This window comes from Mercenaria mercenaria, chromosome 16 (assembly GCF_021730395.1).
Source record: "Mercenaria mercenaria strain notata chromosome 16, MADL_Memer_1, whole genome shotgun sequence".
Classification (NCBI taxonomy): domain Eukaryota; kingdom Metazoa; phylum Mollusca; class Bivalvia; order Venerida; family Veneridae; genus Mercenaria; species Mercenaria mercenaria.
The window spans coordinates 66,525,854-66,553,429 of record NC_069376.1 but is presented as its reverse complement, the minus strand read 5'-3'; the positions used below and the strand labels follow the sequence as shown (position 1 = coordinate 66,553,429).

At 34.0% G+C, this 27,576-nt stretch overlaps 1 protein-coding gene across 1 annotated transcript in view; it reads right to left on the bottom strand.

The window, feature by feature from the left end:
* The window catches only part of LOC128549371 (uncharacterized), a 79,319-nt gene that overhangs the window by 6,442 nt on the left and 45,301 nt on the right, over positions 1-27,576 (bottom strand). Inside the window, exons 3-4 of the mRNA XM_053525999.1 lie at positions 11,883-12,004; positions 5,919-6,001 (exon numbers count right to left, since the gene is read on the bottom strand). Of these exons, the coding sequence (XP_053381974.1) occupies positions 5,919-6,001; positions 11,883-12,004 (205 nt within the window). The remainder of the gene's footprint in view (positions 1-5,918; positions 6,002-11,882; positions 12,005-27,576) is intronic.

Below are 27,576 nucleotides of genomic sequence, written 5' to 3'. Positions count from 1 at the left end.
AGCATGATACTACATCATTGGCAAAACCTACGTACTACGACATGCAACTGTCATTCAGTTCAACGCTAGTCGCCCATAACTGATAACAAAGCACGTACACAGAGAAAATGTGAAAATGTGTGTCGTTAGTATGTCTTTGGTACGGACACTCCTCATCGCTTAACTGTTATTGATTCATTGGTGTGTGACATTAAATGCTACCAGTCCTGTGAAATGTATTTTTAATGCTACCGTGTATCTCTTTGTTTTCGGTTACTTTTGAAGGCATGCATTACTCATGACTCATAAACATTGTCAAAAATATATTCGTCCGAATTCATGAGTTCACAAAAGTATTTCACTACAGTTTCCCTAACACTTACCATGCTAAATTTCTATAATGAACATGTCCATCTTCCAATTTGGACAGATATTTCTAAATATGTATAAACTTGCAGGAATCTTACTGAAGCAATTAAAACGATATTGGCAAAAAACTAAAGGTTGTGAACGGTTAGAGTATATTTGAAGTGCATACTAGAGACCGAAGCGCCATTATAAATGAAAAAGCGTGGCGTGTAAAAACTTTCAAATATCCTAATTTTAAAATTACATTGGATCTGAATTCAGGAATATCAAACTGAAATCAATTATCTGTATATAAAATCTAGTCTCATCACTAACTGTTCATAACTGAAAAAAAAACCTCTTTGTCTCTCGTGTGAGGAACGACTGTCTTTTGTACATCTCTGAGATACTTTGAAGAAGCATACAGGGTTGTGTCAAACGACACATTTACTAAAGTTAAGTTTTAACATTTTTTCACAGGACTTTGGTCCTTCGGGATCATTGATTTCAACTCATTTAGATTTGAAGATTGAATACTGCTTAAGCCGGTGCTAGGGGGCGTGGGCAGTGTTGCATTTTCCATTACTGCTCATGAACAGACTCAATCAAACCGAGACTGCAATTTTCACTGTTTGCATTGTTTTCGGTGCTTCCGAGGGATCTACTTTCCAGATTTTATTAGATACCACCCCAAAAAGTCGCCTTTGAGAAAATATGAAATAATACTCCTTTTTTTAATTGAACACAACGCCTCTTTTAACTAGCCGCTAGTTGAAAGTATATATAAAAGTAACGTAACAAAAGTAGTGTTTCCATTCTGGCTCCATTTCGCAACCGCAATGGCGAAGAAACAAACAATAAACGACTTCAACATTGTTATTCCTTGCAAACCTACTCACAATATGAGAAGTCACACATAAATAACTCATTTTTATATTCTCGGTCCAGCCTACGTCGATGTTATCTTTACAGATAGTAAAATATTTTTGGACATACTCACGTAGTTTTCATTTATTACGAAAATTAATGGTTTGGAAATGTTTTTTATCGCTTTTAAAGAACACTTTATTTTAATCTTTAGTTTACCTAAGTGGTTTTAAATTGCTCAAAGGCAAAATGTCTCTTCAATATAATATAACTATTCTGTTAAAAAATACAACTTATTTTAATGGTTAAATGTGGTATATTAAGAGTTTTGCCGAAGCTTTAATAAAATAAAATTGATCTTTGAAGCCCACAAACTCCTATTATCAAAACTAAAAGAAGAAAACATGGACAATTCCATTACCAAGAGAGGCCATCATGGCCCTATGGTGCTCATACAGAAAGTACGCAGATATAAGTCATGTATGTGTATGCAAAAACAGGAAAATTAAAGGAAGGTATTTGAAGCATGGTGCATAATCGGTAGCACCTAGTGTCATGGTGCAGGCATGAGCACCCATGGGTCCACGAATGGTAAATATTAAATAACATTGTACATATTGAATAGTCCTACTTTAAAAGGAATAGAAAATTGTGTTTTATGTTTACCATGCATTCTATTAGGTTGGAGTATATTTACAGAATATCAACGACTATAAATCTTGCGTTTTCAAGGGCAATAACTCTTCATTAAGAGCTCTAATCTTATCCTTTATACATTGCTCTTTTCTGTGGTCTTCATTCATAAGAATAAAAAAGCGGTACACAAGCTTTGACTAATTTAAGCGTAGCAACCCTGGTATTGTTTGAGCACATTGTCGATGATATTACATGGCAGTGATATATTACAATGCTGTATAATTCAATGGCCATGAACAGAATAATATGTTAACAAGCTGAAGTATGGTAATTCTGAATATTATTTTTTTATCTTTTGGTTAGCATTGTAATTTAGAAAGTTATTTTTTTTTCATGATCTTGTAACCTTAAATACTAATGAAGATATCATTATTGTTTCTCAGAAGATGCGGCCAAAAATTGGTATACAATAAAAAAATACCTGCTTTGGGGTAACATAATTATGCTTTTTCGTTTTTAGGGGCTGTATGACACACGTTATCGGAGTTGACTGATACGCTTATAGTAACAGGACCTTGTTCAGAAATGTTGTATTTGATTCAAGTGGATTTTTCAAAGCATGGACTCAAGGAAGCTCTTGTACCCAGTGTGATCCGGACTGGTAAAATGCCCCGAGAGCCGAATACATCACCACATGTCAAAATACAGCTTTAATGACCATTTTTATACATACACCTTTTTTAGCCTGAACACCGTTTGAAACAATAAACCTTTTGGAGCATGGAACGTCGAAATTCAAACAAGTTATCCAACCATAAAATGTTTTTGTTTTTGTTTCAGTATCCATACCAGTATTTTTTAGGTCCGCTTAGGCTTTCTTAACCACGCTTGCTTAAACATTACTTTACATCTTGGCCGAACAGTCATTCAATTGATGTTTGAAAATTATCTTAAATATTTCTCCCATGGTATTCAGTAAGTTTTTAAATGTTTAGTCTTGTCATACATAAATTGCCCGCTGTTAGCAATAAACTAATTGTTTTGTTTTTATTTAATAGCTGTAGACAGTAATCAGTGAGTTCGTGGTGGGTATTGGTGGTAAAGAAAGCTTTATCAAGCGATCATAATGGGTACGTTGATCCTATCTTTTTTCCTTACAGGATACAATTTCCACTTATATTCGGTAAGCTTCGGTAGTTCTGGTATTGTGATGATACACGAATTTTCAGTGCAGGTCAACCGCAAATAATGCCTCACATTCGCGTCTAAAAAGAGTGAAGATTTTTTTCATTTATATATTCAAAAGGCCGTACAATATATACGCTAATAACACAGGAAGTTACGTTATCAGAAAATAAACGTTTTGTTTTTATATACACTGGTCCTCGAAAGCTGGTTTGGTAGCATGCATTTCCACTACCGTCCATGAACAGGCTCAATCAAACCGAGCCTACAACATTTACGTTTTTGTCGTGTTGAGCGATCTTTGGAGTTTCCACGTTTTCTATTTTGGTACCTTTTCGAAAAAAGACATATCTATTATTGTTACTTAATATCAAGTTTGGCTTCGAGGAAGTGAAATAAAGCCATAATACATGGGAGAGCGGTGCCTTTGAGTGATAATGGCCCTGGAAGGTGATAATAGAGCGAGAGCTTTAGCCCATGCAAATTTCTGCGCATCTGAATTCTGAGCCGTGATAAATTAGACAAGAAACCACTTGAAGACATTGATTATTTGCTAACTGAACCTTTTGCTGTTTTGCCTCTAGGCAACATCATGACGTCATTTCTGTTACGTACGTAAAAGTCCCGCACTAACGTCAGGGCCATTAGTTTATACATTCATTTTAGGTCAGTTGTGAAGCAAGTTCTACAACTTATTCATTATGTTAATCACACGACCCCTCATTCCTGAAGGAAACCATCGCCACGAGGGAATGAGAAAGAGAATCAAGTTTCCTTTAAATGCAGAATCGTCAAGTAACGGAGCTACTGTTACCCTTTTACACGTATTTTGGTATGACGCGGCCCCGTGCCAATAAGATAATGTGATAATGTATGAACAATACGATCTAACAGGGAGGATTATCATTACAACATTTCGGAATATTTTAAATGCATTCGTGAAATAACCACGAGTAATAAAGATTTGGTTAAACATGCGTATAAAGGTCATCAGTTTTGTAGTTCGCCATAGCAAAAACGAATCAACATTTTCAAAAAAATAGCGAAAAATAATGTCGTGAAATAATCATATCTGTCTGCATACACTTGATCTCACCACAACCATTTCGCAAAACATTGACGTTGGGAAAAAACACAAGTAGTGAAAAAACAATGGAGTTAATATTTATAAAGACTGTTTTTAATTAAATACATTGAAATACATAACTTAATACTTATATGTAATGCATCGTGTCACCAAATATGGCAACATAATCAGCTACCATTAGTAATAATTAAAGAATCCTTCTACAGCACAGCGTATGGTCCCGCTGGCTTCAACTGCGAAGTGTTCTTATGAAACACATCGGAGAGGGTAGATTTGGGGAACAAATCAAGTTAAAATACTTAGATTTGCAGATGTGTAATTTAATCGAATTCCATGTAGTGAGCGCTTCATACACTGAACGTTTAAAGAATGAAAAGAACTGAGAAAACAAGAAATTGGTGAATTTTCTGCATCGTGTACTATCCTTTAAAACATTTAATAACTAACAAACACCTGGAGGAATAGCACTTTTTAAAAGCTACTGACTGGGCTTTAAAAACGCATCGGTACAAATATTCACATGATAAACAAGAAATAACTTTAAAATGAAGGTCGGCACAGTGTATTTAAAACTAAAGTATGTATACATTTGTAAGCTTTGACCCATAAAGAATGAAATGACTATGACGGATCCTGAGACTTATGAAAGAGAACCATAAAAATTAAAAAAGATATGACAAAAATTTTGAAAATAAGGCAATAAAGTGAAATGCCCAACACATCAGTCTGAAAGACTTGTTATTAGAGTAAAGTGTGTGAGTTTCAGATGTTATCAATCAAGAATTGAATAACTTATAAGCAAGATTAAACTTTGTGTAACAGAGCTAACAATATGGCCCCTGATCATTTTATATCCCGGGGCATGAAGAACTTTAAAAGAAAATACTTTCTGACAAACGTGGCAATCGAACATCTCAACTGAATGAAACGATTTCAAGATAAAGTGTCAAAACTCCGTGATTTCATGTATAATTTTAATCATTGCTCATTGACCAACACAGCCTGCATTACAATCTCTTCTTTTAAAGATCTTTCTATCCATAGTGCAGATACGGCGAAACACGGCATTCTATTCTAATGCAAGAATGCATGGACACGTGACTGAAACATCTGAGTATGACAAAACATTTTATTCGAAATATATATTCTTCTCGTTTTGTGTAATATCTTCAGATCTACTCCAAGAATGCTTTTTTGAATTAAAATCACCGAAGTATTCCATTCCAGACATGAACCCCAAAGGAGAAAAAAATCTTGAATAGAACTGCTGTTTATTAAAACTAAAGAGAGAGGGTATTATCACCAAAAACCCTGATCAACTGCCGTCCCAATTTAGCAAGACCTTCACAAATATACCATAAATTAACTGTTTCACATGACGGGGCGGGAGGGTCACTGTGAGTCTTCAAAGCAAGCTTAAAACTGCTGCGGCTATAAACGCCTAAGAGGCAAATGCTAATCTATGCTTTTGGTCTTTGTTTTCATTTTAGCGTTACAAAACTGAATTTCAGTGTATCACGGTCAAAACTAACATACCGCAAAAATACTGAAATATTAAAAAAATAAAGAAAAACTCAAAGCAAAATTGCCATCATTATTAAAGAAAAGGCGTTCGTGTGAGCAAGAACAGCAGACGATCTTAACAAATTAACGTAGTAAACTTATTATCTGCAATAAAAAACTATGTTGCTAATCTAGATTTTGTAAAAAGTCCAACATGTGGATTCATTTATGTTCCAGGTTAAGACGTTTAACGCCTCAGACCAGCCTCCGCTTTGACAAAGCAGTGTTTTGATTTTAAGATCATTTCGGATACAGTCCATACAGTGTTCCGATGCCACCACCGCAAAAAAGAACCATAACGCTATCTCTTCACCTGAAAGCTTCTCCAGTCCTTGCCTAAAAAATTAATTTAAAAAGAAATAATCAGTTTATGTTTACATTTCACAGGTAAACCACTAAAATATTATTTTTGCTATTACCTGTAAAAGACAAATTGCCTCCTGAAAATTTTTCAATTATCCTAAATTTTAGTTTTTTTTCTATTTTCCTACCACATAAGACAGTACAAACTGATTTGATTTACAACTTCGACTTCAAGACTGACAGCAGCTTTGACAATTCTAGAATTTTGTTTATCTTTAAGGGAAATTTCTTCTGAAATGAATTACCATCAAATATTCTTGTAAAACAGATAAAACAATGGTCATACTCTAAAAATAACATAAACCTCAGATCAGCATATTCCCTACCTAATATTAAAATTAAATGCGCGGCCAATGCTTTACACACTCTAATACATATTTTATACACACCACATGAACAATCTTCTAAATAAAACCCATAGTCCAGACGTATACATTTTAAGGTAGTATAAATTAATTGTACTACCGCGAGTAATACTACCGCTGTAGATTACTACCGCTCTTACGAAAAAAAAACCTCATTTGAAAGTCCATAAATAATCATCGATGCATTTTGTCCAAATAATTTGAACGCTCCGTCTGGATACCTTCTCAGTCATTGCGTGTCAGCCATTTCCAAGAACATCATCTTCTGCTCCGAATGGTCTTATATGTCCACAGTACTATAACATCGAAGTCTGTCTTTGTTTCTACAACATGAGGTGCCGAATCTACTCGTCAAACTGGTTTTGAAGTAACTGGTTGATCAACCTTTCAATTTGATGTACATTTACTATTTATCATAAACCACATTAGAGTATAAGTACTTAATACAATACATTAGTGTAATAGTCAAATTACAAGAGACCGGCCCGCTTAGCTCAGTAGGGTAAGCGTCGGTCTACGGATCGCGGGGTCTTGAGTTCGAACCCCGGTCGTGGCTATGTTCTACTGTGACTAATTGATAAATGACATTGTGTCAGAAATCATAGTCCCCCAACCTCTGATTCATATGTGGGATGTTGGCAGTTACTTGCGGAGAACAGGTTTGTACTGGGTAAAAAGGGGGGGGAGGGGGAAAGTGAAGATTTAATGAATAAAGGAACAAGGGTAGGTTTAACTGCCATAGTTACATGACTGAAAATAAGGTTGAAAAAAGGAGTTAATAAATAAAAGTGTTTACTAAGCTACCAGAACGCCCGTCTGTCGAAGTAGGTGTTATTATAAGTGTCTTGATCTGCAATGTAGCATTTGGCGCGAGTTTGAGTGTGGATTCCGACCTAGAAAAAGCCACCTTTATTATACCTCTATTTTGGGTAGTGTTGATATAAGCAAAAATTTACTATCCTCCTATAAGTTTAGACAAAAAAAATCTCGATATCAACAAAGTGAACTATTTGACGTAAAGAACGCCATCAAATACATCAGTTTAACGTCAAAGTTGACGTCCATGTCTAAAGCGAATAACCCAAAATTTAAATTTTTTGGGGGTCATATCATTGGAAGTTTCGTATTCGTTTGCCTATAACTAGCTGATTTTAGGCAGAAAAATGCATAAAGTTTATAACCGAAGTCAGTATGCAATATTATTTATTAGAAATCATAGTTTTATAAATTATGTATAGAATGCATTTAAAATCAGCTCGAGATATTGTATTACTGTATGTAAGTAATAAGTTCAACTTATAAAGAGTAAATCATGACCCTACGTTGTCAGTAAATTTTGCTGTAAAGGTGGCGATTTGCATCTTATTCACAAATGGACCCTATGAAAATTGTAAGGTCTACTATCTGTACAGTAGATGCCCCAAAATGTCAGTAGCAGAAAACAAATGTAACATGCATTACATGAAACCTTTATAACGCCAATTAAATTTGTTTACTATAAATACTCAACGGGAAGACAAACAATAAAAATGAATAATTTAATAAAAAAGTTTGTACAGCGGATACTTACCTTGTAAAATAGGTACCATAGCCGGAGGTTTCTTTTCTCCGTCCTTTAAGATAAACTTGATAATTCTTTGAAAAGGATTTTTCAATCTTCATCAAGTATATATTTCTTAGTAAAATTCTATGTTAGAGCTTGGACCCAACATCAATCCTAGCCAACCGTCCAGCTTATAATTGATCTCCATCTTCAAGGGAACAATTTGGCTTCTTTCGTTCATGGGCATATCCGCTTCTGTAAAATAAAATTACAGTTGTTGCGTTTTATTCTTAAAGACATATATAACCCAATTCAGTTGTAAACCGACTAATTATAAATGCTTTTGTCAAGAAACTAATGAATAATTCCTGAATGAAATATTTGGGGTAAATATCGTCCACGACATTTGATTTCTTGCTCACGACAAGAATAACTTGTTAATGGATTTTTATATAAATTTAAGAGATCGATGTTCACTGATTTATTATACTATGTAGATAACTTCAGTTTCCATATATATTTACATTGACGGTAAAATAAATTCATAATACTTGTAATGATTGTAGGGGGACGAACATCTCATATCAATGACGCCCTTCGAAACTGTATTATATACGGTTTGAAAAATGTGACCTGAGCATTCCCAAAATCAACCGATCTGAACTAGCCCAGTACAGTCCTTTATTTTCAAATGGCCGAATAATTCCGACAGCTCTGCCATATAAGAATTAAGACAACTACCACTTAATTCACTTCCACATTTTAAACTAATATGTAATACAGTTTCCGATGCATATGGGTTTTCAAAGAGTTTTGTACTTGATCGTCGATTTGTCGTATATGCCCGAGATGACATAGTTTGATCTATACTGTTCTATTTGTGAACGACGCGAGCTAATAGAACATTATATTAGTTTAATTCATTTTCAGTGTCATAACAGGAATTCCATAAACGCGGAAAGATTGAAGACTTTAATCGCCAGCTTTCTTTACAAAGTTATTAAAAACACAATTTAATAAGACAGATGAACACGTGGCACAGATGTTATATGTATGTTTTGTACCATTAAGTGCGCAGTAATAGTATTACGGCAAAGAGGTTTACATAAATAGGGAACGTAAAATGTCCAATTTCAATTGATAGGCCCTTATAAGACAAGAGAGCAACAAGAAAACACCTAAAGGGCCCACGAAACAGGCCAGAAGACAGATATCAAACAGTATCAGTCCTGTAGGATTTAAAAAACAGCTTGTCCATAAGAGTCCACCCCCTCTTCCGTCAAGACACAATCAAAAGAGGGAAGCGTATGTCCCAACTGTAAACGGGTTGAACACTAACATCGGTGTTGTCTCAAAACAGTGGGTCTTAACCTCATATAATAAAAACTTTTTTATAATTTTTACCAAATACAGTTAAAAATTTACCATGACCAAAATTCTACCGAAGTTTGGTAATTCTACATCCCCATAATGAATGGGTTTTGAAATACCTTCTCGCAGAAGGTTTCTTTATTACAAACCAATTCGAATTACATCATAGTAAAATTTAGCAAAATATCAACGCATTTTAAGTAATAAACGATAGCCTGGGAAGAAGTTTATTTGTAAAGAATGATTACGGTCACTGGAAATCCTCAAACATGACAACACGCTCTGCAAACCGAATAATAAGAAATATAAACCCAAATATGTAGCCAGAGATACATCATCCCAATGGGGAGAATTTAACAATACTTAAAATAAAATCATCCCTCTTGACATAAACTTTTGGTATGTTTAAATATTGCCATAGTTAGACAGATTACGTTTAAAGATACGCTCATTACCCTAATTGTTAGTTTTATTAACTGGAACTCCCGGGGATAAATAGTAATCCACACCTGACAAAAGACGGATTATCCATTGCCTAAGAATAACATCCAGATAGCGAGATGTGTTATAAAAAGCAGTTAAAATGTCTGCCCTTCGTAATCTGGTGAAAGGTCACAAGATAAAGTCTCCTTCATAACAATAGGAAAACAACTTGCGACAAGGGTGTACAATTTGTTCCAAGGGAATACCAAATGCCTTTATGAAAACTGAATACCCAAACCTGACCTGATGGTTGTTCAAAAAAAAAGGAAAGGGGCTTCACAAACTTCATCACAGGTCCACATAGTATAATTTATTCATCTAATCTCCATCCTTTGCGAAGACATAGCAACAAGGAAAACACCTTGAAGGAAGCGAGAAACAGACCAGAAGACCGATATCAAAATAGCTAGGTCCCGGACTACTTATAGATTCATCTGCCTGTTCTGTCAAACACAGTCTCAAAGAGTATAGCGTAGCTTCAACTGTAAAAAGGTTTGAAACAAACATTCGTGATGTGTCACAAAACAGGCACTTCAATTGTTCGTCAGCAATGTCTTTCGTTTCCAATCAGTATGTCAACAGGTTACAAAAGGCATACATAATTAAGAAAGGAATTAATGTGAATTATTAATTTCCATTAATTTACAGAGTACTAAATATTGTATTGCATATCTATGGTTGTCAAGCCGTTAAGCTGGCTTTTTGTATAACACAATTAGTTAATCAATTGCTCCGCACTTTTTCCTCAAGAAAATGGATAATAGAAGAAGGCCTTGTTCAAGACTCCATTCAAGCGTAATATTACATACTCAAGTTCATCCTGACTAAGCAAAGTTAAAAGGAGTGGATTAATGGTAACTAACCAAAACGCACATCATAATAGAATACAAAAAAAAATAATATTTATATGTAATCAGAGAGCATGTATTTATTCATAGATCCAACTGATATCTTCCTAAGCACGAAATATTTTCATCATTTCATATTATAGACTAGAATAGTTACTGTTAGAATGAAAGTGTATCTAAAAAGTCTTGTGAGTTACATATATGGTAAAAAAGGGAAGAGGTGGTGTGTAGAATTCACAATATACCCATACAAGAAAAATTATGATTTCCAAATATTAGATGTACCCATATTGCACCAGCCAGATCAGATAAATGCAACAACAATGCTCGTTTTTGTGTAATGCTGCAGACAGCTTAATAACTTCTAATAACTTTAAAGTACATTCAAATTCATGCTGGCATAGATTTTCCATTTTCCTTCAGTTAATTACTGTCATATTTTTTGTACAAACTCATGTGTTAGCTTTTAAAAAGCTATTACGGTTACATGATTTTAAGAGTGTTTCTGTGTTAGGTGATGCTGTGTAAACGAAAAGAAAAAAACAACAATAACATCTCAAATTAATCTCCGATTCATGTTTTTCTTTAGAGTAATAGGCATTCATTGCACCAAGAACTTTTACCCTTTCATACTTGTGATTTAATAATACACTGTTTTTGAATAAATGATACGAAGACTAAAAATTATTGGCATCAGCTTCTGTTTTGAAAACAAGATACCGAATTTTAAGAGAAAAACCACATTTACCTATTTAAGAAACTGGAATGTATAAGTAAGAATATTTGGACCTAAATTTGCATTTTCAGACAAAAATCAATAAACTAAGACAAAAAAGTCGTATAAACATTATAATATACAAACCTTTACCATTTATAAATATAAATGTGTGTATCTTAGTAGGGAACATGTAACTGAGGCTAGGAACGAATATATAACTGTAAACGAATTGAAATATGGCAGCCATTTTGAAATCCAACATGGCTGCACCCATGTTTACATGAAAATAAGCAGACCGATTTACACATTTTATTTGACTACTTTGTAATTTAAAACATGTTAATTTTTTAAGTGTAAAGAGTCATTCAAGTCTAGCATTTAATAAAATATTCTAATTACTGATTTTCTAAGGATTGACCATGTCAGAGTTTAATCAATTCTGCAATGTATGACCAAAAAACAAACTACTTAAGATACTCACAAGTTATAATGGAGTGTTGAAAATCATGGCAAAAAGAAATTATACCTAATCTGCATTGTCACTTTCTTAAATCCTCCTTGAATAGAAAGTAAAACAACATTTGCATTCTCCACAGCATCGCCATTGCTTGAAGAGTAGAGCCACACTTTCATCACATCCATCCATACCTGTTTTATAAGAAATACTTGCAGTATTTTGATAGCATGAAGGGTTGATCCAAACATTTCTTTATCTCCATTCTAATATGTTTTTTCTCTGTTTTAAAACACACTTACTCTAGAATGACTCACGTTAACGTGGCGGTGACGTCCAATGTTTTTGTTGCGACCAAATAAGATCGCTACTATATTTATTACTGTTTATAAGGATAAGGGCATATTTAATCGAAATAATCCTACACCGAAACCGTGTTTTAAACACTATCTATACACTCTGGCGGTAAATACGCCGCACAATAATTTCATTCGGCCGCTCCCATCGTGAAATTATTACACCCGACGTAAATAACACCCATCGTGCATAAAAGTGTTAAAACACTCTTTTGCTATAAATTATTTCTTAAATTCAACCTTGCTTAAAACATAATAAAAGAGGCCTCTGTCACATACTACGAGAAACACAGTTTATGTTCGCATTCCGCATTTTTCCGCGAAAATGTCTCTTTCCATTGTTTTTCAAAATGATGATTAGAGAAAGTGGGATAAACGTAGTAAATAAAATAATTATATATTGATAACGCATGTATTACATGTTAAAACATCGGCAGAATTTCACAGGAGTGGTTTATACTAAGTGTTGTATTCTGCAGATGTTATAAGAGGAAACTAACATGCGCTAACGCTGTTTTGGTACTAAAGATGTAAGAAAATGAATTAGATGTATGTAAATTGTATATCGGTAAGCGTTCATTTCCTTTTTTCTTATGTCAACACATGATCTCCTGATTAACAGTCATTTATCCTCCTGTTAAAACTTAAAAATTACTGGGGAAGAGGACGTTGTTTTTTTTTTTTGCGCATGCTCACTGTCAACACATGAAGGCCTGGCATAGGGTCATTTTTCATTACTTGATCCGGAATGACTGTTGCATCATTGTTTGGCAAGTTTCAATATAATACAATGGAGAAAATTTTGTAAATGACAAAGTGGTCGAATTTATCATCAGTCAACGTTTGTACAGTCCCCATTTTACAAACCCCTTTCAGGGCCTCACTCCGTGTGAGTTTGCTTACTAAATATAAATTTGAATTATGTCAATTTTTCAGCAAATGTTAAGCTTTATTTTGATACCAACCAATTGCAGAAATAAAACAGTTTAAGGTAAAAAGCCTCATTTTCTGTCCGGGTTTATCATCATTACCAGTACAGCACAATGATCGGTCATGGAACTGAACCGGGTGATCATTATGCAACGTACAATTGCAGTCCTCGACCCTACCCAATTTGATTATAAAAGGTTACATTTTACAGGAAATGACGTTTAACAAGTATAGTGTTTACGCACGTGCGCATGTGTGTGTGTGTTGGTGTGTGTTGGTGTGTGTGTGTTGGGGGAGGGGGGTGCAAGCGTCCAAAAGAGATAATTATTGGGAATGGGCGCGGGTGGGGGCTGTGGTGGCGGGTGTTGCTACGTGCCGCCATATATCATTATAGACACATACTAAATCTATTATTCTAATCTACCCTACCCTACCCAACCCTACCTACTCTAACTCTTCTGTTTTGTTAGACTCTCCGACGCGTTTATACTACATATTATTGCTAGACAGATCAGTATAACAGACTATTGTTTTGTTCTTTTCTGTTCTGTTCTGTTCTGTTATCTTCCCTGTGTCTTTCTGTTTTGTCCTGTAGTGTTGTGTTGTTTGTAACGCTCTGCATGTACGTGCGGCGTTTATGTCTAAACAATTGATTAATGCATCTTTCGTTCTGTTTTGGCAGGTGAAATAAATGTTTTTTGATTTTATAGGGTACAGATTCGAAAACGTACATTTTGCAAATTTGTGACATATCGTACGTTTGTTTTTTTTTTTGCGAAATATTCGCACGATTTCTTCAAAATGTGTGGAATCCATGTGTGAAGAATATTACTGTGAAATTTATGCATACATTAACCAGTACTAGGTACACCAGGTCACGGATGTGTAGTTTTTTCGAAAGGGGTGGGGGGGGGGGGGGGGGGGGGGGGGGGGGGGGGGGGGGGGGGGGGGGGGGGGGGGGGGGGGGGGGGGGGGGGGGGGGGGGGGGGGGGGGGGCGGTTTGTGACGGCTGAAGATGAGTTTATGGGTTCTGCAATGTATACTGTTTAGAAGGAATAAAACGATGATCATCAAATTGATCTAAACCTCACAAATATTTTACAATTTTATTATATCGCGTTTATACAGATACGTACATTCGTAAATAATTCAAAATAACTTTCTGTTTTTAAATCTTCTCGAAAAACATATGCGCAGGTTAGTTTACCTTATAACATAACCCAACACTGAATCAGCGCATAAGAATGGAAACGAAAAGTATTGTTTCTTTAAGAAATTTATATCTTCTAGAAATGCTTTTTGTAATATTGTCCTCCTTTGAGTAACGATTCAATTTTTCATGTCACTGATAAAGGTGGACATTACATCATATTCCGGATTGAAGAACTTTGAAGTTTTCGATCAGCATTTATGGACGAGTATGTAAGGCAACGAACCAATAAACATTCGATGGCTCATACACTGATAATAGGATTTAAAAACAGGAAACAGCTGAGAAAACGCTGTGAAAGAGAAACAACATAAAGACTGTGGGCGCTCAATAACCAATTAATTTTCTGATATGATAACATAAACTTTATGTGTCTGAAATGTATGAAACTGGATCCCAAGCAGAGAGAGAAATTTTATAATCCGGCTGTCATAGCCATGCTCGCTTTGAAAGACAGCCTGGCTCTTTAACGTTCCTAGTGTATAGCCCCAAAATCAAGCAAAACTCACATAGTTCACCTCTAGTTTGGAAGGAGGCACTCAAAAATCATCTCAGAAATATTCAGTACCAGACAGGATTAGAACCCCGGTAAGAGGAGATTGACTGACAAGCGTGTACCGGGGGGAGTGTCCACCAACCTCTTGAGTTAATATTACAGGAATACTGTAAGGCTATATTTGTAGTTACTTGCAAATTTGTAAGAAAAGAAATACAATATTGAAAACACTTAAAAACTGTTGTAATTAATGACGGAATGTTTTATATGATAGTTTATTGATAGTTATTAGGTGGTTTGAAATATACACATAGATATTTTGAATTATACATGTAGATACTACATTGTGCCAAATGATTAAATGTTTATTACCTTAAATTTGTGTTCCTTCAATATTGCTTTCTATTGCAAAGCAACTCTCTATCTGCGCTTGAATACGATATCATGATAGACCTTCCTTGATTGTCAGATATTGGCATTGAAAGGAATTTTGTCAACTGAAAATAAAGTCAGTATGAAATCTTATCAAGTAATTTTTATTGTGTGAATGGACTTGTTTCTACCAGCGTTAAAATCATTTATTACTGCTACAAAAAATAAGTGGGCCAGATGTAGAAATCTACGATGTTAAAGGCCTATCTGGTTTGCCATATGGACGGCTAAGATGATGTTCAAAGTTTCCCGCTCTTGTGTGAAATTATGTCTTAGTTACTTTAAGTCCTGAGCTGTCATTGTTAAGGTAACCCAATACGTAGATATTTTGAGAATCTATATACCTGCTTTTTTGTATGCATCCTATTGGTGAGGTCGTTATCTCTTCCCGTACGATTCCATAACGTCTTTGTACATGCATATTTGATGCCAAGAATTTTCTGTTTCCTTTTTCAAATCTAACAATAACCTACCACTCCAGTTCCCTTGGGTAAGAAGTTATATTTTAGCGTATTTCTTCGTCAAACACAAGAGCCCAAATAGCAAGAACGCTTTCTAAAATAATTTAAATTAGTTAAAATAGTTTATCTAAAAATTGACGCAGTTAATTTATCTTAAATAACTAAGAGATATATTTTGTTGAATTGTATATGATATATTATATGGCTTTAAAACATATACCTGTTGACACAAAAAAACTTTCGTATATTTTACCAAACCTCTCTTAGCATTATAATAAATTTCCATCAATAAGTTTTCTTTTGCACAGCCTATCCTCTTCTAAAGAGGGTTGAATATGGGTAATCTTGTATACGACTGGGGGCGACCATAGCGCTGACAGGGAGGGGGGGGAATTAACTGCAACCCTCTCCTGTATCTAATTCATCCTCACAGTTTGAATTTCCTCTCAATATTGTTTATAATCATATATTCACTAATATTCCCTGGTCTCGTATAAGGCCTTTTCAACGACTATGTGAAGGTTATTAACAATTAAAAATACGATTCCAATTTTTCCTCTCCTACCCAGTTCTCGCCAATTAACAAGTAATTGGAGTGCATTCGAGATTCCTACAGAAGTTTATTGTTGGCATCATTTCTTGCAGGTTCCTCACGGCTAAATAAACATCCCCATATACAAAAGCTATTGACATCACTTCGAAATTCTTTAGTGAGATCAGTATTTTGATTAATTACAAATTTGATTGAAATATCCATCATTAAGCCCTATAATACGTTTGATTAATTTAGAGCGCACCATGAAAAACCAACATAATGCGTTTGCGACCAGCAATGGATCCACACCAGCTTGCGCATTCCCACGCTTTCTGGCAGGAATACATGCTGTTCGCTAACGGTTTCTCTAATTTTCAATAGGCTTATTGAAAGCGAACAGCATGTAACCTGACGCAGACTGCGCGGGATGTCCCTTCCATTAATCGAGTCTGCTATTATAATGCTTCCGTTGTGTTTCTATGCTTATGAAGCTCTTACAGATTATTTATAATATCAAACAGTTACCTTAAATTTAGAAAATCGGCATCTTTAAATCAGCTACCTATCACACATGAACGAAAATAAATGTTTTATATGTCCGCTGCTTTTGTACAATTGTTTCATTGTATTGCACTGATTGCCGTTTGCAAAATAAACATCTTAGCTCATTTGACATATTTGAATCACTCGAATCACTCGAATAAGCAATATATAAATTCCGTAATATTATCTATTAATTCACTAAGTAATATCTTCCGCATTACTGTGCTATATGTAATTGCCAAATAAAATCCGTAAAAAGATCACTTGAAAGCAAAGAATGCAACCAAAAACCTCGGAGTCTATTCATGAGACGTGATAAAATGTGCAACACCTCTCCACACCGAAGGTCATAAGAGGATAAATGGTTCCATCTCGACCCAATACAAAAATTAACTGGGAAAATATCATATCATTTAATTAGTTAAACCAAAACTCTACTAAGTGATACAACTGTGACTCTTTAATCAACTCTACCAACACCAGGATCCGTTTTAGACAGGAAAATAGACTTAATCTTAATTTTTAAAGGTTTCATCTACACCTTCTTAAATATACTGATATTATACATAACGAATACAGATTATTAATAAATTCTGTGCACATTACCCAAAGTAACTTGTTGTGATCGGTACCAATATCTTAAAAATAAACGGAAGACAGAATTGTACAATGACTCGGTACTATTATCATTTCTTGAAGAAATGTCGATGCAATCACTCTGCCCCTGGACTAGATCCAGAAAAAAGTGTTTTCATTTCTGATCAATGGCCGCTCGTCCCTGTTCAATTAATACAGCATTTTGTGTCTGCTTGGTTGAGGACCAGAGCAAGGCATTGCAACTTGACCCTGGTTGAGTTGCAACGATGTTTTCATTAAATAGAGACATTTAATATGAAATGATAACTGAATAGAAAAATAATCATGACCATACAATTTGTCGAAGTTTTCAAATGAAATAATGAATCAAAAATACTGCTCTCGTGTGTGAATCCCTTTGATCGCACAATTTATAATGAAACACAGTATTGTTGGAAGATATCTGTTTAAAAGCTAACCATTACAGTTTTAAGATAGTTTATTTTGTTTCAAAACCACGATAACGGACTCCATTTGTATACAATTTATCAGCTAACCTAACTCCACCTGTAAAAGAGTTCTAATTATTTCAAATATCTCAAGACACATTGGACACACATAAAAAGTATAATGTTGGTAGGTATTCGTTCAGTTATAGTAAACACAGAATAATACTTTCGCATTGTGTTATTACTGTCTCAATTATATTTAAGTCATTCAGTCTGATGGTATTCCAAACAAACTATTAAATACCTGAAATTTGAAGGTCTCATATATGGAAAGAAATGCTTTTTATATATACTACAACCTACAGAAAATGAAAGGGCAAGAAGGAAATAAAATCTTTAACAGCTACTAGTTAAAAAAGGTATTTGTAATTGTGCCTTTGGGCAGGACAGTACATTTTCAAATGTCCTATATAGGTAAAATGATGATTCACCATATCCTAATCCTAGCATGCCATCCATTACATCTACGTCATTTCTTCTAAACCCTCTCCATAACATCAGCAAACGTGCCACGAGAGAACGGCGCTCCTAGATAATAACACACTCTTCACTAACAATGCTTGCCTAATATGGTAAGTGCAGTCATACTAATATCCTCATTTGAGACTTTAGATATGGCTGTAACACTTTTGTAAGTCGAGACTTCTAAGGCTCTACGTTACAATTACTGACAGTAAACGTTTCTGTATTACACCTGTGCAAACGATACAAAATGATTTCGTTTGTGAAATCCAAACACAAACAGTGAAAAAATTTATCACATATTATTAAAAAAATCAATTGGTATAAAAAAAATCATGAATAGGTAACATGTTTTTAATAGAAAGTATATAATCATGTACATATGTTTATTTTTTTTATTTGAAAATAAAGTCTTTTCCAGTCGCTCTATAGATGAAAGCCTGACAACAAGCATATTAACTACATTGAAATATATGTCACTAAACACATAAAAATGTCTTACTTTGTCTTCAAATTTTTGAATACGGTAAGCCCTTACCCTAAAGTGTTTTTTCATTTTATAAGTAATCAGTACTCGAGGAACCAGTCACAGAATCTTGTCCTTTTCTTTACCATTTTATTACATTGTGTGTGATAAAGGGCTATAACCCTCTGTCACCAGCACACGGTATGGCACAGAATTGATCAAGAGAAATATAAAACCAAAATGAAGTATTGTACCATTAAGACAGGAATATGTATAAAATGCAGGAAAACTTTTATGTACTATGGGAAAAAAGGTGGAAGCTATCCCTATCTATAAGGTGTTGGGTATTTTATTCCCTTAAGTGACATACATCTCTTGTAGTCATAAGGAACTACAGCCATTATGTTTTGTTTTACCAGTTTAGAGATTTAAAGCACCTGTATTTTTTTCTAACTTCCACTAACACATTTTTAGATCAAATATGACTTTCTAGTCTTTTGAAGATAAGGAAGATCCCGTTGCTCCTTCGTGAATTGCAAAATTTCATCACGGGCGAGCACCCTGGGTACAACTACCAACCTTCCATTAGCTCAGCAAGATGGTTTCTTGCAAAATCTACTGGACCAGACGAGCTCGAACCATATCAATGAGGGGGCAGAGATCCGAGTCAGCGATCTTACCACTCGCCACGAAGTGCCTTCGTAAAGCACTTTTTCCAAATACTTTAGATAGGTTTCTATACTTTCTTAACATGATAAAATAATAACAAAGCCTGAAGAATTTAGGCGATTTTTAAAAATGAAGTGATAATTAACAAATGTCATGAATACGAATGCGAAGTTCTAAAAAAACCGCGGACTTTAGCGGTCAAAACCAGCTTTTTTGTGTATACATTGTGAGATATGTGGTTGTAAATCTAAGACTGTTGTAATTCGGTCCTACAATTTTTATAACATTTTTGTGACATGTGAAGCGCGTAGACATTTTAATTACCGCAGCTAACGCATGACCCGCGAGTCGCATTTTACATCTGGCAATATTTGAATATGCCGCAATTGATCGCACTGATAATCCATTTGATTACCAGTTGCAGCATTACGTCAGGCGACATACAAAGAAAGTATGGCGTCCATTCAGACGTGGAGGCGAAAGAAACAACATTTTAACCAAGTGAGTTTTGCTATTAAAATCAGATATTTGCTTTTTTAGTGAGAATTAGGCAAACACCAACTGAAATTATAACCCTATGAATCAGACGCCTTAACAATGTTCGCATATGTGTCTTGATCTTCAAGTGTTACAAACGATTCGCAAATGGCATCAGAAATTGCATAAAAGACAGCGAAGGTAGAGGGAGAAAACAGAGGAAACCGTGATTTGACGTTAACGTCAATCTAAAGATCAGCTTCTCAAGGAGCGCATCCAGTCAAAGATATTTGGCATAATTGTTTCATACGTTTTTCAACACTCGAACCAGACAATTTCTTAATGACTTGGGTATTGTTTATTGAAATTAATAAAAGAATATGCAAAAATAGTGAAATTGCAAACTTACAAAAAGCCTCTCGATGAAAAACACGACGGTGCTTTCTAACGTCGTTGAAATATGATCACAGTGCGCCGCCATAGGGTAGGTGATGGTTTTCCAGGAGACGAAACTCCTAAAAGTATGATCATAATCAACGTCAAAAAAGCATGAAAACGAACGTGAACGTTTCAAACAAATACATATTTCTTGTATATTTGCTTACAATTTTAGAAAGTTAAAAGCTAGAGACAATTCAACGTTATTTTGTGAACCGCCATCGTAATTAACAAAACTACATACCTTGATTGAAGAGTAAACGTAAAAGACCAATTAAAATGAAATTAGTACAGTTGTTCAGCACCGATTTATTAAAAATCTAAAAATTAAATTATGTTCAGAAGTGTGCTAAGTATACAGAATAGATTTCAACCTTACCGTAACGACGTCGTTACCATGCCGTTTGCAATGAGCTCTAAAGTTGTATTGCAGGAATCTATTACTCCATTTTAGCCACTTCATTTGCTAAAACATCGGATTCATCCGTAAAATTAAACAGCAAAATCGATGCCAGTTTTAACAATCTCTTTTCTGTGACCCAGTTTTGCCATAATCTAGCATCATAGGGCAGTCAATGACTATTTTCGAAATAATGTTTTAATAAATTTGATTCAATAAAGAAAACGGCAATCTCTTTTCGAAATTATACACTTCGTCGATATGAGAATTATCCTCGAGGATACTATGAAGGGCAAAATTATTCCATCTCTTCTACTATCTCCCTTCCGTTTCGGGCAACCTGTTCGGAATAAACATCTAACCCGCTGAACTTCTCAGAAATAGTTTTCAGATGTACAAAAACAACCTTTCTTCTTTGAACATGGCGAAGTCACTAGAACCTTTCCAATACTTCTGCTTCTTTTTCTGTTTCATTCTGCTCCGTCTTCTTGTTCACACCTCACTTAGATCCCATTAACAATACTTTCCAGCTTTCTCTCTTTTCTTCTGCTCGCGTCTTCTTGTCCCCCCGGCCCTTTTTCCTTTTACTTTCTCCGTCAGCGGTTATGTTTGCTTTGGTTCCTTCGAAAATATGTTACCTTTCCTCTTCGTACTTCGTTTATCGATTACTTCTTGAGAATCTGTACTCAGAATACTAATTTGATACGGTATTGATATCTAAACTCGCTTTGTATTTAGTTGATATTACGTAGATACATCCTCATCAAGCTGATTACAATTGTCCATCATTATTTGCGCTATCTTGTAGCTTATATTTCTCTATCTAAACTAGAGATGCATTATTGCAGCAGTAATTCAAACCATGGATGTCGCTGTTTGTAAAGAAACATGTTGCATCATCAATGTTTTAATAACAGAAGTTTTGTTTACTCCTGAACGCTGTCAAAGAATGAATCCCATTTCCTGTTTGTCTAATTCCATACATTTTCAGAAAATATTCCTGAATAAAAGGAAAAGAAGTGTCTATTAAGTGTTTAATCTCAAAATTGTAAAATAATTAAAATCTCAAAATTTCAAATGAAGTAATAACAATGTTCTTTTGATATTGAAAAAAATTGAAATGATTTATGTTGATTGTGCATCTGTAAATAGCATGGTTTATCTTATGAAAAAAAGCCTTTTGGTGTATCAAAAATGCATTGTGGGACAACGTATTAAAATATTCGTTGTGCTAAGTTTGTAACCGACACATGCTTTGTAAATATTCATTAACTCTAATGATGGGGGGGGGGGGGGGGGGTTAAAAAAGGCCATACGGAATATTTTCAATAACAAAACATTAAAAAGACTTCTAGTTCATGGTCCGCAAGATATTTAAGATTTTATTTCCATTGTTAATCATGCGTTGCTTGAAAAAACAACACCCATTTGTTTCTACGAACCAAGGAAGAATGCATTTATCTTGCTTATTAATACATTGATTGTCGAGTTTATTAAATAAGTATAACCTTCTTATACATTCAAATGTAAACATGCCAACACTCTTACCATTTATTGTCGGTATTGTAAACAAATATAAAGTTAAGATCACTTTCACATGTAGACATTATTTTCTTTATCTAATATTGGCAGATTAAAATAAAATTAAAAGTAAGTTTTCATAATTACTTTTATAGAAATGGTGTAATGTCTACACAAAACATGGCACAATGAAGAATATATACGGGATGTATTATGTTGTGAAACATAGTAAGTTTCAAAGATCTTTTTATCATTTCATTTTGGTTGCCTATATATCATTTGTAAAACAAAAATAAGACATATAGAGAATTACAAGTACCTAGTGTATTCAAAAAATAGGTAGGTAGATAAATCTTTGAAATGGAGCGTATGTCCATAATGATTTTTACACAATGAATTATATCGTAATATTTAACCAAAATTAAATATTATGACATTTGCTATTTTCATATAAAGAAAATTTTGTTGAATCAAAGAAATGTAACTCTACTGGACATGGTAGAGCATAAACCAAAGGACATAAAATCTTGGATATTTCTTTTTTTTTTTTTTTTTGTTGGTGTAAATTTCATTTTACATTCAACAGAGACCTGATTGCTCCCTTAAACAGTTCTCTAAAATAAAGGACATCTGGACTGTCCGAATAATCATCAATATATACTGTACAGAATGGCAATATTTAAGCTCTGGTCATAACTCGCAACCCAGGACTCTTATACTTAAGGCAGTGTAAGTGCACTCTTAATTCTCTTTCCGACTAAATAATGTGAACCGTAACAATTTTGAGATAATGCCATGATTCGGAGTACTCTTACATATCGTTGTACTGACTTATAGCGAACGGCAAATTTCATGTCCAAGAAAAAATATAAAATATAAATTTATCCGCAAAGTAATTAATCGCCCAAACTGCTAAATTTTCTCTGTGGTTTTTGGGGTATAACACTTAATACTGGCATTACGCAGTGAAATATAACTTACACCGAAGAACGTTATAAATTTGCCTTTTACTCAGCAGTCGAACGTGAAGACAATATTTTTGTGTCCCCAATTCCAGCAATTATCTTTACATATACTATAGGGATTTCAATAGATAAGGAAATTTCAGTTACAAAACAAGGAACCTTTCTGCATCTCACAAAGCCATAACAATTCACTGTAATCAGTATTATGACTAAGTCACTGTCATCATTCATATCCCTATGATTTCCTACTTTATATGTTTACTCGTTACCGGTGCACGTATAAAATTACAAAAATCGTATTCTGCTACATTATATACAAATACGGCAAAACTGACAAATATAAACGATTTGATCAATCTTACAATTCACAGTAGTTGAGGCCATTCTATGACGACAAATGATTATCATGAAACGAAACTTGTGTACAATGTATTTTGATATATGTCTATTGGAAATTTAAATTGGTCAACTAAGATTATTCGTGTGGAATTGTTCAAAGTAAAACGACCTTCATTGTATTTGTCTGTTGAATGTAAAATGCCGTCATTAAAAGTTGGTGTAAACAAAACAAATATTCGCTTTATAGCATCTTTTTCCTTTAACTAACACTTTACATTACATGTTGATTTAAAAAAAAATTGAAAGAAGAAACATTAAAATCTTTCTAAAAATAATAATAGCATAAAGTAATCAGTTTAAGATACGCCAGTTATAATAATATGTTTACTACATGTTATCAATCTAATAACATGCTGGACTAAATAATTTTTTTAATTTTAGTTACGCAGTCAATACATACAGCATATAAATCAATGGGACTGCCGATTGTGCATATTGCAACTTCAAAACAACTACTTTTAAAGTAGATGGCACAGTGTAATTAGATGATGAAACCTTTTTGAACCTATTTTTCGTACAGGTTTTCTCTCGCTGTACTACAAATACCAAACTAATCCTGTGATAATATACATCATTCTGAAGAACCCCGACTGGTAATAGCAATTGTTAAATCAATGTGATTTTTTGCCGAAAGTAAATAATATAGAACAATTTAAGAACATATCAAAGCGATCCATTTCTACCATTCATTAACCTTCCATAATAAAGTATAATTTATGTATTAGTGGTAGTCTAGCCGGAGATGTGGTCTAGTGTAACACGCTTGCTGACCATCCAGAGGTCCGTTGTTCGAATCCCGGTCCAGGCACTGGAAATTTCCCTGAGTTGCTCTTGATTGTCTTCCACCTCTAATTCGTAAACACTGTAAAGTTTTTTCCAATATTTATAATGATATTTCCGTTACTAAATAGCTATGTTTATGTTCAGATCAGACTGTCCTGAATATCAAGGTAAAAAGAAATACATATCCACTATCAGAGCTGTAATAAGTGCCGTAACTGTTCAGTAAAAAAACACACAAAAACTTATAAATAATGTATTATATGATGGCCGCAATCAAAACTTTTGCCGATGAAAAAGAAAAGCAAGATAGGATGTTCTAAACATTATGTACTATCCATATATCTTTGAAATAACTGATCGAAAAAATGTGTAAGATCATCAACAGAAATACCTTTTATACTTTACAAGTATATTTTCTATGCTGTATAATAAGAGGTATTCGAATACAATGCTAATCAATTATCTTCCACTTACAAGGCATTCAAAGTGTAATAGAATACATAACTTGTAAAAAAATGAATATTTACGTTCGCTCTGTTCTTTTCCATTGAAAATTACGACGTTAATTTAGTTTTAACATCAGATTAACGTGTCATATCAGAAATCAAATAACTTACATCTCTGCCAAACGCTGCCGTAATTTGTGTTTTAACGCTCAACGTGTTTCACTTGAAATTTTAAACTCTTAAGTTGTGGATCACTTCATCTTTGATATAAAACTACATGTTTATAGGTCTAAATTATCATAATTTTAAAATAACTACTGTTGTAAGTTATTGACTAATTAAGTTAGTACTGATCACATGGAACAGTTTTAAAGGAACAGTTTTAAATTGATGTCACATCAATTTAATGTTTTAAGATGACGTTATAAAATTTAACACAAGAAAGTTAGTATTTACATATTCTGAGTAGCATACTGTAATTGTAGTCCATGAAAATTTTCAAAAGAAATTATTAAAACATGAAACTACAGTACCTATTTCTAAAGAGCATTCTACGTGATTTTCACTGTTGCACAATGGCGAAAAAGCCACTGCCCAGTGCATTCGACTGCACCAGATTGCACCTCTATAAATGTGTACAACGTAAGGATGCAAACCTATATTGGATGCTATTTTAAAGACTGAAAACAGGCATTTCATTTGATTATCTTGCACATGCTTTCAATAAGTTACGACAAAGTTATGAAGCTAAGACAGCCTTCGTATCACGATAAACTGTTGGTGATAAAAAGATGTCATGCAAAAGGGAAGACATATTTTATTTTCTTTTTCATCTTCTCTATCCAACCTAAGCGGACCTGAAATGTGCGCGCATCATTACACTGATGGCCTCGCAATGCGGAATTCTTAATTTGCCAGCTGAAAATTCGTCGCGTGTGATACCATCTGACAGTCAGCGAAATGATTTTCAAGCCACTAATTCCTGAGTTATATCACTCAGTCCCGGGATCGGACTCATTAACATTTTGTATATAACTGTGCTATTTAATTGGACTTACATGTTTTTAGGACTATGCATTTGAAATTTGTAGCAACCCGACACTGAGCCGGTGACACCTCAATATTAATTAGATATAATTGATTAGGGTATTATACATTTAGTATATAGTTTAGTATAAAGTTATCTATTTAAATAGATAAAGTATTTATACTTCTTAGAAATGAAATCTTTGTGTATTTTTGTGACCGTGGATGATCATGTTTGTAATGCCTTCTCAAAAACCAAAAGCATGACAAACAAGAAAGGTCTTTAAAAATGATGGTCGGCGAATTGTAATAAGGAAAGAAGTTTATGAATTTTTCATCTAACATTCATCTTCCATCTAACATTTTTCAAATTGCAAAACTAAACACCGCACTTTAACCACTTAAATGGTTCTCTTTTAATTTTTCGCAAAGGTTTCGTAGGGTTGCAATTTTGTTTCGTTTATCCCTAGACGAATAATTACAGCAGTAGTTTGATAAAGATGCATGAAGCGGTTCATGAGAAGAGGTCATTAAACGTGTTTATATTTTTAGCTAAATTGGTCCCTATCCCCATTTGTAACAAAATAGCAGGAGACCTTACGATATTGTTACACATCGAGTTTGATAAAAATCCATTACATTTTAGTGGTTAATGCGAAGAAAGGCATATCTACTTTTAGGTATAGTTGTCCCTAATAGGGCCCAAGTTCCTATATAAATAAATTTGGAAGAGGACCTTATAATGATGCTCCAGACCAAGTATGACAAAGATCCACCAAGCTGTTCATGAGACGCTGTATAAAGGCATTTCTAGTTTTAGCCCTAGCAGCCCCTAAAAGGGGTCAAATGTTCCAGCTGAACAAAGTTTGCTGCGGGCCTAACAAAGGTGCTACAAATCAAGTTTGATTAGAATACATGAGAAAAAATCAATTAAAGGATATTTTTATTTATTATTTTTATTTATTTCTAAAATAGGCCAACTGATCCCGCTTTAACAAATGCATATTCGCTATTCATGAATCTTTGGACAATGACGTTACACCTATAAAAAAAAGTGAAGGTCAAGCAAAAGATACAATTGTAATTATTTCAATATTTCTGTTGCATAAGCAAAGTTTGACCATAGTCATATCACATAGATAAACTGTATGCAGCGTACCTTCATTTCAGTGTAATGAGATTCAGTCATTATATAGCATATACATAATAAAACAGATTTCAACTGAGTTCAATATTTGCATACCATACTAAAGAAAAATATTCATATATAATAAATCAGTTAAATAATTTATAACAAATATATCAAAGCAAACAAGTACTCATTTTAATATGCAATCTGAATAAGTCACAAAAGCAAGAAACCTTTTCATATACAGACGACAACTGTAACAAGGAAAATCTTTTAAAAAGCACTTGTCTACATAAAACACTCTTATCACACTCTTATTCATGTGATACGCAGACCGTATTCAGCTCTTTCTTTAATTTGATATATGTTGGTATTTGAACAGGTTTTTATCATATTTATTAAACTTACTTATCATTTTGAGATATATCAATATTCGTGCTAAATATACTGAGCCAAAGATAGCTTTAAAACTGTGAACAAATGTCTACATTTCACTCAGCGTAGCACAATCAACAGAGTGAAAGAAATTGACACTCT